The sequence below is a fragment of the Apus apus genome, chromosome 2, assembly GCF_020740795.1.
Source record: "Apus apus isolate bApuApu2 chromosome 2, bApuApu2.pri.cur, whole genome shotgun sequence".
In the NCBI taxonomy this organism is placed as follows: domain Eukaryota; kingdom Metazoa; phylum Chordata; class Aves; order Apodiformes; family Apodidae; genus Apus; species Apus apus.
This window is the reverse complement of record NC_067283.1, coordinates 104,757,899-104,770,460: the sequence shown is the minus strand read 5'-3', so window position 1 is coordinate 104,770,460 and position 12,562 is coordinate 104,757,899. Positions and strand designations below refer to the sequence as shown.

At 40.2% G+C, this 12,562-nt stretch overlaps 1 protein-coding gene across 1 annotated transcript in view; it reads right to left on the bottom strand.

Annotated features, from left to right (window-relative positions):
- The window catches only part of LAMA1 (laminin subunit alpha 1), a 78,893-nt gene that overhangs the window by 4,670 nt on the left and 61,661 nt on the right, over positions 1-12,562 (bottom strand). Inside the window, exons 48-58 of the mRNA XM_051610269.1 lie at positions 12,399-12,549; positions 10,674-10,818; positions 9,967-10,108; positions 8,732-8,846; positions 8,381-8,551; positions 7,911-8,062; positions 5,811-5,996; positions 5,172-5,334; positions 3,935-4,047; positions 2,758-2,947; positions 454-612 (exon numbers count right to left, since the gene is read on the bottom strand). Coding sequence (XP_051466229.1) covers positions 454-612; positions 2,758-2,947; positions 3,935-4,047; positions 5,172-5,334; positions 5,811-5,996; positions 7,911-8,062; positions 8,381-8,551; positions 8,732-8,846; positions 9,967-10,108; positions 10,674-10,818; positions 12,399-12,549 — 1,687 coding nt within the window. The remainder of the gene's footprint in view (positions 1-453; positions 613-2,757; positions 2,948-3,934; positions 4,048-5,171; positions 5,335-5,810; positions 5,997-7,910; positions 8,063-8,380; positions 8,552-8,731; positions 8,847-9,966; positions 10,109-10,673; positions 10,819-12,398; positions 12,550-12,562) is intronic.

Sequence of the window (12,562 nt, the reverse complement as noted above, 5' to 3'; positions counted from 1 at the left end):
TCTCTAAAAGCATGTGTAAAAAAAGTATGTTTTAATCTCAGACAGCTTAACTCTGCCTTTCAGACATATTTAAAACACCTAATACCTATTTGAATGCAATAGGACTTAGCTACCAAAATCTCTGAGATTCTAAGTCATATTTTTGTCTTATACTATGAAACACAGGAATTCATATTCTTAACATTTTTAGCAGAGATTGATAGAATAAAAATATCTATTAAGGGCTATTACAAAAACACAAGGATACAAGCTCTAGCTGGAGTCACTAAGCCATAGAAAGCTGGAAACATTTATCTGGTTAAGGGTCATTACTTTCCTTGTTGCTTTTTTCCCTAAGTGCTTCTTTTTTTCTTGCTCAGAGACAGGATACTGAGCTAGATGAGTTTGATGCAGTATACGCATTCTAGTACTGCAAAATATCAGAAGATGCCCCACCGTCCCAAACCTTCTTACATTCCCAAGATTCTTTGGCACGTAGTCTAAGGGAAGTCCTCCCACATAGAGCTTCCCCTCCACATCCAAAGTGCTGCCATCTCCCAAAGCACTGACTGCTACCAACTCCTGTCCATCCACAACAATTATACCTTTTCTTTTAACGTATTCCGTCTTAATCTGGAAAAAATGAGAGTACATAAATGGTTCAGTAGCTAAATCAGTTACCCAGTCATCAATTGCCATAGAAGCAAGACACTTTCCTAGTGACTAGATGGTTTTGACATTCCTTCTGGAATTCACTGTGAAGCTGAGGCCATTTCAGAACACAACTGAGCAGCTAAACTGCTTCCTTACCTCCCCAAGGGCTCACAAAGATTGCATGTTGTCCTGCATGAGTTTTTTGATGTCTTTGCAGTCATTATTTAAAACCACTAGTTTATTGCCTTAGAGTATCATAGAATCATAGAATCCTAGGGGTTGGAAGGGACCTCGAAAGGTCATCTAGTCCAACCCCCCCACCAGAGCAGGGTCACCTAGAGTACATCACACAGGAAGGCGTCCAGGCGGGTTTTGAATGTCTCCAGAGAAGGAGACTCCACAACCTCTCTGGGCAGCCTGTTCCAGTGCTCTGTCACTCTCACAGTAAAAAAATTTTTTCTGATATTGACCTTAAACCTCCTATAGTATGAGTACATCACTTCAGTTTGAAGAGGGGAGTACAGTGCTGGGCTTCTGCAAATACTGTGCTGCCCACCAACTGAGCCATCTTAGCTCTCTGAAGCACACACTTCTAAGCGGCAATTTTGGGATGGGCAGTGTTGGATTTGCTAAGAACAAAAAGCTTTCCAGTTCTGTCCATGTTGTTCATTGATGGCCCTATGCTTTTCTTACACTAAAACAACTACTCACATGCAGATGAGAGACTTTATCTGAAGTCAGTTAGCCATTCTCTGGCTGGTTTTAACCCCAGTAAAAATCCTGACCGTGTTCAACATGAAGTGTCAGGAATATCTGGGTTGGTAAGGGGGTAAAGTGGTATAGCAGAGTAATATGAGCAGATGGCAGAGAATGGAAATAAGTGCTTCTTTTCTCAGCAATGCTTAAATTGATTGCTACTGCAATAATCACCCCCAGCTGTGAAGTAGTACAACTCAGCCTTTATCGCTGAAAAAAGTTCAAGCTCACATTTTTTATGTCGTGAGTAGTAAAGGCAGATCAGCTCTCATATGGAAACTGTTTATCCCTTAAAAATGTGATAGAATGAGTAAGAAGTTTATGTGAGTATATTTAATTTAAACATTCAGCTGTAAGTCCTGGGGTGTTCTTCCTTTCTGGGTAGGCAGCAGAGCTTAACTGTGACAGAAGTTCACATTCGCTTTCTTTATGTTAGTTGTTGCTGGTTTTCTTCTGCTGGTCACGTATATAAAGAAAAAAATTACACTCTGCTGATTCCCAAGGTACCTAGAAAAGGTGGCATCTTTGTATCATCAATCACTTTGCCCAAGAGAAGCCCCTTCCTAGAGTTAAGACTTAACATATAGATAAGAGAATGGAACCTTAACACTATGAATACTGTCATCCTCACCTGCCTTAAGTAACATGGTCATAGCTGCTTTTAAAACTCATGCACACATCAGTGATTTCTCATTAAGAAAGGCAGCCAGCAGCAAGAAGGTTGCTCAGAGGAACTGGGCCAATAGAGGCTGACACAGAGTCTGTGTACAGAAGAGCCTGAATGCTAAGTGACACCTGAAAGCTGAAGCCATGATTTCTCGTCAAACTCTGCTCACGCCAAGGCCTCCCCGCTCCAGCCTCCATTCCAAATGTGTACCTTTCTCATGTTGCATCAGTTGAGGAAAGGTTAGAGTACTTCCCTGTCAGCACTAGGTGCTATGATATGCTCAGGTATTAAGTGATAAGTGGAAGAAAGCAGACTGTGCAACCCACCCACCTCTTCCGTCCTGTTACACACTCTAGCTGCAGGTTTTCAGTAAGACAGTTTATAGAAAGTTCTCTTTGGAAAAAGTCAGAGTTTCTAGACCTCTCTGTTGGGTTCTTCTCTAGTGAAGAGGACCGTTAGTACATAGTTTAACTATTTTATTTCTAATAATCTGAGATATTTGATAATATTTGGATGCTGGAATTGATGCATAATTAATAAGAATTTTAAAAGGAAGCTCAAAGACAAGGTATGAATTGTTTTGTGGTTGGGTTAAAACCTTTTTGACTTTGCAACACAAAGTGTACAGGAAAGGCAAGGAAAAGCCATCCCAGTAACTCCAGGAAAGAGAAAAATGGAGGACGAGACTGGAGACTACTTACTGTATGCCATTTTCCATCACTGATAACAGCAGGGTGAAAAGCTACTGTTTTTCCTTTGCCTAGATCAAATGAGAAATAGAGCTGTCCCCCATGAAGTTGTAGGGCTGCATAATCAACCTGGTTCTGGTGAGCCATGTAGTAAATTAGACCACTGGAGGCAAAGGTTCTGAGATTCAGCTGGACAGAAAGTCTAGACAATAAAAATTCAGTGTTAGTGAAAGATACATCTTCTAAATTGATAAAAAGGCAGAGAACAGCCTCAACCAATTTATTATAATGACAGAAAATTTATTATTACAAAGGCCAGAAAAGTAGTATTTGCGTTGATCCTAAGAAAGCATGATGTATAATGCATTTCATAATAGAAATCAGCACCATACTTGCCAAGAGACAGAAAAAGTGTTTGTCACAGAGTGAGCTGGGCTTTAAGAGGGACAGGCTCAGCTGTTTGTGACTGCAGGCTTGCCTATTGCCCAAGGAAGGAACAAATTCCAGGATAATGTTATGGCATCCATTAGTATTAGCCAGGCTTGCTGGGATCTAATGAACAGACTGAGAAAAGGGGGAGGCTTAAAAGGTAGAGGAGCTGATTGAGCCATTTATTACAGAAACTCTAGGTCTGGGCTACATAGCATCAATCCTCTGCAATGTCCTTATGTTCAATAGTTACAACTGAAGGGCTAGAAGCTAAAAAGGCTCTTTTCTCAGTGCCTGCAGAGGCTTCCTGAGTTGAAAGAAGCATATGCAAGTAGTTTGCAGGCTGTGTTTTGAGGACCTTGTCAGAAGCCACTCAGACAAATGTGAGTGGCAGAGAGGAAGGCTATCACACATCGTCTCAACAGGCTGATTCTTCTTCGTAGTTTTAGCTCCTTCAGTGAACTGGGGAGTGAAGCACACATGGAAGGTGTAATTGCAGAAAATGAAAATTCAGAGGAGAGGGTGAGGCATTATCTGCATCAGTCAAAAGGACAGGGACCAGCTGAGCTCTGTGTATGGGAAACAAAAATCAAAATACATATAGAAGGCCCTTAAGCCTGAGGGGAAAAAAATATGCAGAACTCTGACCATGAGTTAACCTCATGTTCAAAGCTGGTAATTCATTAAACCCATCATTGCACTTCTTGTAGCTCATACGAGGTAACACACTAAGTGCATGTGTGATTCAGGATATACTCACTTCTTCCTGACAGCAGACTGATTGAAGAGCAGTGTCAAGTGGCTGCCTTTGGCAAGACCAAACTGATGGGCACCCTGAACATGATCAGGCAGCTCATCTTTTGCACAAACTACCTGTTAATCAAAAGACTTTATTAAGAATAATATCAGGTGCTGGCCAACAAGTGCTGAATGGCAATGTGCCTATACAGAACTTTGTAAGAAACAAAACTGAGCTACATGATAACCACAAAATATACAGCAACATCAGTTAGCTCAACTCCCAATCACTCTGAGTCACCTTTAAGCTCAAAAAGAACTAGTTCTAATGATTAAGCTATGTCTCATGGACAGCACTGTTTTTTTTTTTCTACGGAGAAATGTTTTTAGTTTTAGAAGTATTAATTCACCTTTAGTCTAATTGATAGCCCTTTTGATAACAAATGCTAGAAGACAGAGTACAATTTCAGTGTGATAATCTCATGGACTTGCTAGAAATATTTTCCCATTTGGTGAGGATGTACATTTTTGTAATGGTTTGGGAGATGGAAATTGAATAGCAGAGTAGGATCCAGAGCTATACTTTAGCTCTAAGAAGGACAACTTATTTCTTTTTATAGGCCCAGTTGTATGAAATACATAAAATCCCACTTTCTGTTGGCACAGACAAATTATTTCAGAATGCTTTGGAAGCAGTTAATTATAAAGATGTGTAGCTGCAGAAGACGAAAAGTAAAGCTACCTTCTCTCTTGGGAACAGGGACTGTGAGAGAGGACACAGGTGCCATAGAAGCTGCTTTCAGACACTCTCTGTCTCTCTGGAATGGTTTGTGCCTGCTCTTTAACAAAGCAGAGACTGCATGTGTGTGACCAGGAAAGCATGAATGCTGAATTGCACAGCTAACGCAAATATCACAGCCACTTTGGCAGGAACACACTAAAGATAATAGTTACTGTCAAGTGCTTCTGCTGGGGGATTATCACTGCACTTTTTCTTTTCTTTTTTTAGTGTTGCTGCCTGAATAATGACAAACCTAACTACATTTCCCTTGTAAAAGACAAACAGGCTGCTACAAAGGTTTATATCACAGTTTTTCTATAAAAATAATATTTTCAAATCCACCTTCATTGAACCATTTCACATCATTGAAGAAGCAAATCTACACAGTCCATACTTGGAAAATTCTCCACAAAGCTAAAAAGCATATTGCTGTTGAACGCTTTCCTAAGAGTCAGTAGAGCTTTGCTCTAATACATACTTTTTTTGTGTCTGTAAGAGACCTCTGTGGAACTGGTAAAGCCTGAAGTCCAGGTTGAATCTTAGTGTCTTCTGGCTCTGTGGCTGGTTTAGGCTTCTCTGACAAAAAGCAGCTGTTCATATCCACATGTTCATACTTCATGGAAGTGGTGAAATACAAAAGCCTGTGTTTTTAAAAAAACTACATTTTAAGAGGTGAAAACTCAAATCCCTACATTTCCCAAGCACAAGGAGAGTATTTTACAGGGTCTTTCAATAGTAACAGGGAAAAGGGAAAGAAGTGGCATGCTGAGGCAAGAAGATTGAGAAAGTAGCAAATATATGTGACCACATAACTGTACTAATAGATGACACGCTTGGAAAACTATCCTGTCAGTGAATACAGATGAAACTATAGAAGAGAAACCTGCCTTTTGTGCAGTGTCTCTGTACACATTAAAGACATTTTTTATGCTATATGAAAACATACCTACTGATACCAATTTTCTGCCTCTTATGTGAGATGCTACCCAGATCATCAGTATCATGCTTCTGTTACGTTAAAAACCAAGCAAATGGATGCCATGAAAAGATTACAAACTGCAATTAATAATTACTATACACAATTTTCCAAAACAGGGCAGTTATTCCTCTAACTTACTCCTTGTTAAAAATAAGATTGCTGATACAGCCTTGAAAGGAGCCAGCCATTTTTAGACCTAAGATGCCCTCTCCTGCTGGAATGCCACCAGCATAGAAATTTGAAATATTCATGGGACTCATTTCTGCTGATGAACCAAGCCTCAGTTCTGCAGGGTTACTTTCATCCACCTGTACAGTTATGATCCTGAAAAAGATAAAGTAGGGAAAACATTCAACAATGACCTTAGAAATAATTTTCAAATGAAAAGCATTCCCTTCAGCCTCAAAAATGTCCTGTTGTAAGAAATACAGATTCCATCACTTTTATAATGCCTTCTGTGTCTTAAAACTAGATGACCTTTTTAACATTTTTAATTTTAATTTTTATCATGTAGAGTTTTGCCAAATGTCTTTATAAATTATTTTGATAGAATCATGGAATGGTTAAGGTCGGAAAGGACCTCAAAGATCATCAGGTTCCAACCTCCCTTGTGTGAGCAGGGACACCTCACACTAGACCAGGCTGCACAAAGCCTCATCCAACTTGGCTGTAACACATCCAGAGAAGGGGCATCAACAACCTCTCTGGGCAAACTATGCCAGTCCCTTACTACCCTCATGGTGAAGAATTTCTTCCTGATGTCTAACCTAAATCTTCCCTCTCTCTCAGTTTAAAACTATTACCCCTTCTCCTATCTGCCCTCTCTAGAGAAAAGTCCCTCCCCAGCTTTCCCGTAGGCCCCTTCAGGCACTGGAAGGCTGCTGTAAGGTCTCCCTGGAGCCTTCTCTTCTCCAGACTGAATACCCGAACTCTCTTAGCCTGTCTTTATAGCAGAGGTGCTCCAGCTCTTTGATCATCTTTGTGGCCCTTCTCTGGACCTTCTCCAATACCTCCATGTCTTTCCCGTGCTGAGGTCTCCAGAGCTGTATGCAGTACTCCAAGTGCAACCTCACCAGAGCAGAGTAGAGGGGCAGAATCACCTCCCTGGCCCTGCTGGCCACACTTCTTTTGATGCAGCCCAGGATGCAGTTGCTCTCTGGGCTCCAGTGCACACTGGAGGCTCATGTCAAGCTTCTCATCTACCACCACCCCCAAGTCCTTTTCCTCAGGACTGCTCTCTAGCCATTCTCCCCCAAGCCTGTATTTGTGCCTGGGTTTGCACCGACTCAGATGCAGGACCTTGCACTTGGCCTTGTTGAACTTCATGAGGCTGGCACGGGCCCACCTCTCCAGCCTGTCAAGGTCCCTCTGGATGGCATCCCTTCCTTCTTAGGTGTCAACCACAGCACACAGCTTGGTATTATCAGCAAACATGCTGAGGATACACTCAATCTCACTGCCCATGTCTGCAACAAAGATATTGAACAGCACTGGTCCCAATACTGACCCAAGGGACACCACTCATCATTTGTTTCCACTTGGACACTGAACCATTGACTACAAGTCTCTGGGTGCAGCCATCCAGCCAATTATTTATCCACTGAGTGGTCCACCTGTCAAATCCGTGTCTTGTCAGTTTGGAGACCAGGATGTCATGTGGGACAGTGTGAAACACCTTGCACAAATCCAGGCAGATGGCATCAGTTGCTCTGCCACCATCCACCATCTCTGTAGCCTTGTTGTAGAAGGCCACCAAACTGGTCAGGCATGATTTGCCCTTAGTGAACCCATGTTGGCTGTCACCAATCACCTCCTTGTTTTCCATATGCCTTAGCAGATTTTCCAGGAGGATCTGTTCCATGATCTCTCCAAGCACAGAGGTAATACTGACCAGCCTGTAGTTCCCTGGGTCTTACTTTTTTCCCTTTTAAAAAATAGGGGGTATAAAATAGATATATTTCTAAATTATTTCGATAGCTCTATTTTATTTTAATGCTGTTTAGTACACTTCAGTGGCCCGAGCTGTCTAGAGATTTTGAGAGCTTTTAACTACAACTTCATCAGTGGCTGTATGCCATATACAATTAACATGTAAATCAGAACACCTCCACAGAAGAGAAACACAGCCCTGGTTATTCCACTAAATGAGCTAGCAAAGGGAGTTCCCCAGAGAGCACAGTGAACTGACAACAACATACAATAACTAGACCAGGGAGTGCTGTTTGCAGTCACATGTACCTCTTATTGCGGATTAAGATGACAGAGTGTTCTTGTCCATCACTGTATGTTCCATTAGCAGACTGAAGAAGTACTTTTCTAGTACTTCCTCTATCTCCAGCATTAACATGCACTGCAAGATGACCATCAATCAGCATGATGGAAAAGAAGGGCTGTGGATTTAACCAGAAGATTAATTTTTTACTGTAACTCAATTTCTTATCACTCATTCATTGCTTAAATAGAACACACTTTGGAAAAATTCAGCTCCAGTTTTGTTATAAACAAACATTTAAATGAAACTCCAAGACTAGTAGGCATGTATGGGTACCTCTCAGAGTGCAAAGCCTTCTAAAAGAGAAGATGAAAGCTGTACATTTCTCTACTCATGATAAAAATTCAGGTTAAAATGCAGGAGCTTTTTTACACCACCGCCACCATCCAAAAATGGCAAAAACAAAACTAAAAACATCCTTGTTTTCAGTACTTACCAAATGTGCTTGTCTACGACGTCGCTTTTCCAGTCCCCTGCTGAGTCCAGCAAGGATGATGCCACTGCTGTTCTTTGTAGCAAAAGTTGCCATCAGTTCTGATTCTGGGCTCAAGGACTTAGGTACCAACTCAATGTATCCGTTGTTCAAGATGGTCACGCTATGAATAGGCTATTTTATGAGGAAGAGAAATAATTACTGACATTGTCCCTACCTAGCACCCAGTGTCTAGATTAGATTATTTAATTTTTCAAGATAAACCCATTTCAACTCACTATATTCTTTCCCAAACTTTACTATTCATTGTTCAAGAACAACAAAGAAAGGTCAAAAAACCTAAAAGTCTCCTACCTCCAACACACAGCCTTTTCTTACTCCATATGAATTTCTAAGCAAGTCAAATGTTGAACGGGATATTTCCAGATTCTTGATGCATCCCACATACATTCTACTATTAAGACCTTTCCTGAAATACAAAACAAAGCTTTTTTTTTTTTTTTTTTTTCCGGAGGAGTAGTATAGGGAATCTCCTGAGAAAAAAGAGTAAGTTCTCTTCAGTAAGAAAAAGAGATCTGTTTTAAAGAATGCCATCAGTCCAGTGTAAATGAATAAGGGGTCATTTGAATTTTACTCTTAGCAGATGATAATTCTGCTCCTTAAGAGCGTCAGATAACATTGTTCCCAGATGGAAAAATACAAATGTCTAGTGCTGCATTGCCAGGCCGGGTCATTTTCCAAAACCTTAAGATAAATCTTCAGCTGAAATGTAATGGCTTTTGTGTGAAAGGGTAACTGTAGTGCTCTACTACCTAGCAGTGCTTTTTCATTTCTCAAGTCTGGAGAATGCCTAATTTCATTCCAGTTTTAAGTCTGCCAGGATCCCTTAGAGGATGCTATGCCAGCTCAGATTAACAAGTCTGCATCTCTGCAATAACTGCACAGAGACCAGTATTTTCCTAGAATTTACCTTATTGTCAAGAGCACACAGAGAGTTTAATTAGATTTTTCTTTTGCTGTGTGTATCCTTTCAAAGTGAAGCCACTGGAAGAAATGTGACTCTAAGAGTTCAGCAGGGATGTGCAATACAAAAGTATAAACTAAACACATGCTAAAAAATATGTGTGTATATATAGGTGTATACATATGGGGTTTTTTTGATCTGTTCACAATTGCTTTTCCTCTGTTCCAAATTTCAGAACTGAATTATAAGAATTTTTTTCTGAAGTAGAATTTAATCCTGAAGTGCAGTTTTGCCCATAAATGCCAGCTGGTTTGCACAGGTAGGGATCAAAGGTGCATCATTCCAGGCAGCAGTGCTTAACAGCTGCAGTAGTGGAAATCACCCATGGAGGGGAAAAACAGAAGCTTGTTTCTGATCTAAACTGCACTATCAGACCTACCATTGAAAAGCACCATATTGTAGTTTGAAGGCAAAGGACAGACAATTTTGTGGTATACAGGGTCATAAAGAAGCCTTCAGACCTCACTGGTTTTCACTAATTTCAGTGGAAATAGCAGTTTGCTAAAGTCTTTCCCTCTACTTCCAAGAGTCTCAGTAAAGGGGGAAAAGCAAGAGGACACTTTACCTCACTGTCCTTGATCTTGGCAGCCCACCAATGAAGATTGGGTCCTTATCAGAGCGGTTCAGGTCTGAGGCAACTCCAGGAGATTCTCCTTGCTTGGTTTCTTTATAATTAAGGTTATATGCATCCATGACTGCCAAATTTCCTGCAAAGAAAAGAGAGCAAAGATGTGGAGAAGGAACATAAATACACATTCTGCTATTTTGGCAAGCTTGTCTCTAATAAAGGAAAATGTATTCATTGACTCAAATATTCATTGACAATCTTATTTTTAGAATGAATATTTTACTGTACTTCCAGCTATTCTGTTAATCTTCTTCATTTTCTCTGACAAAATCAAATCTGAGGGTATCTACAGAAAAAAATATGTTATAGTTACAAGTTATTATTTGTAGTTAATTACTTCCCAAATTTAGGCCCTAAATACTGTTCTACTAGGTCCTATTAAACCACAGAAAACAGGATCCCTGATACATAAACTTGGAAAAGGGTCTTTCGTTCCCTAAATACTATTGCTTCTGCTCTTTAAAATATGTGCCAACCCAAGCACAAGATTTACACTGCTGTCCTAAAAGCAAGGTCACCTAGGTGTGGCTGCTAAAGCAACTGCACTGGAATTGACCAAATTTGGTTGCAGTTATGTTCCCTGTGGTTTAGATATTTGTGTTTGTAAATGTGCAGACACTTGTTTCTTTCAGTCTGTAGCTTACCTTGTTTCTTGTTCCGACTAAATGAAATTTTATACCATGTTCCATTGTTGTAACGATTTTCTGTTGTAAGAGCAAGAGGTCCTGAACCTAGATCAACAGTCAGTCTCACTTTGCCATCAACAAGCTCAAGGGACAAGAAATCTCTCTGGGTGGAAAACAAAAAACAAAGAACAAAATAAATTCCCGGAAATAAAATCTTCCAAAAGAATGTATCCTTGGCATGTTTGGGCTACTGTGTGAAAAAGTTTTGGTAACTCTTGTACCTAGGCTATTTGTTAGGCCCAAGACACTTATTTTTGCTATGCTTAGGAAAATTAGGTTACATGTACCTCACAAGGATGCCTTTTTATTTTGTTGTTTTTTAGTTCTATGCATCATTAGGTTTGATTACCCAGCTGAGGAAGGTTTAAATAACAAATGTCACAATTGTTTGTTTGGGTTTTGTTTGATTTTTATGAAGCTGAGAGTAATTTGATTTGACTGCTGGGATAATGATCAAAGACAGCAATGTTTTTTTCTGCAAGAAGCAAAGAGGTCCTTCATACAGTAAAAAAAGACTTTCTGAATTGTATTAAAAGTGCCCTCACCGAACTGTAAAATTTAAGTCAGGTATCAATGTATTCAGGCAGTGAGTACACAACAAAGCAGAAGGACATGGAGCTCATGCAGAAAGTCCAGGGAAGGGCCACAAAGATAAAGGGCTGGAGCAGCTCACCTATGAAGACAGGCTGAGAGAGTTGGGGCTGTTCAGCCTGGAGAAAAGAAGGCTCTGGGGAGACCTTACAGCAGCCTTCCAGTACCTGAGGGGGCCTACTGGGAAGCTGGAGAGGGACTTTTTTCAGGGGCTTGTAGTGAGAGGGCAAGGGGTAATGGATCAAAACTGGAAGAGGGGAGATTTAGGTTAGACATAAGGAGGAAATTCTCTAGTGTGATGGTAGTGAGACACTGCAACAGGTTGCCGAAGGAAGCTGTGGAAACCCCACCCGTGGAAATGTTCAAGGCCAAGCTGGATGGGCCCCTGAGCAACCTGATCTCGTGGGAGGTGTCCCTGACCGTGCAGGGGGTTGGAACTAGATGATCTTTAAGGTCCCTTCCAATTCAAACCATTCTATGATTCTATGACTCTGAAACAACATATATCTAAATAAAGCTTTGTCCTCCAGGAAAAAAAAGCCAGCAGCTAAGTATGTGGTAAATTGCATGACATGATAATCAAGGTCTGGAAATAGGTCTAGCTTATATTGTTGTTGCAGGGAACTTTATTTAATTTATTCAGCCTACTGAATTCCCATCTTATGGGTTAATTGAAGATGCCTATTCAATATTACATAGTCCTTCTGCAAGCTCCGTTCCAAGATATTTTACGTTCTGCAGAAGTTCCTCCAATTGAACAAAAGTAGTTTGCTGTCCCTACCATTTATTTTTCTTGCCTTTAGTTAAATTATCATTCATTTTAGAATCTGGAATTAAAACAAATTATGAAGAATTCATTTAATTGCTTAATTTTACCCATAGTATATGTGAATATTTGCTCTAAAGACTTATCTCTAGAGCTCCTGTCTTTATTTCTCTGAGTTACAATTTTAATCACAGGTGATAATATATACAAAGTTAATAACTTGTTTTAATACACATAAGCTGAAAAATAACAAAGAAAGCAAGAAAATATCAAGTGGTCTAAGCATAGGTTTTTTTTCAGCCTAAGAATCTGATCCATTTTCTTACAGTGCCATTTGAAGCAAGATACAGAAGCAGCCCATTAGGTGAAAAGGTACTGAAAAATATTATTATCTGGGTCACTGTTGAGCGGAGTGCCTTTTCCACAACTGAGTATCCACTGCCATCAAAATGGAATGAAGTATCCTCATCCTGTGGGCTACAAAAGAGAA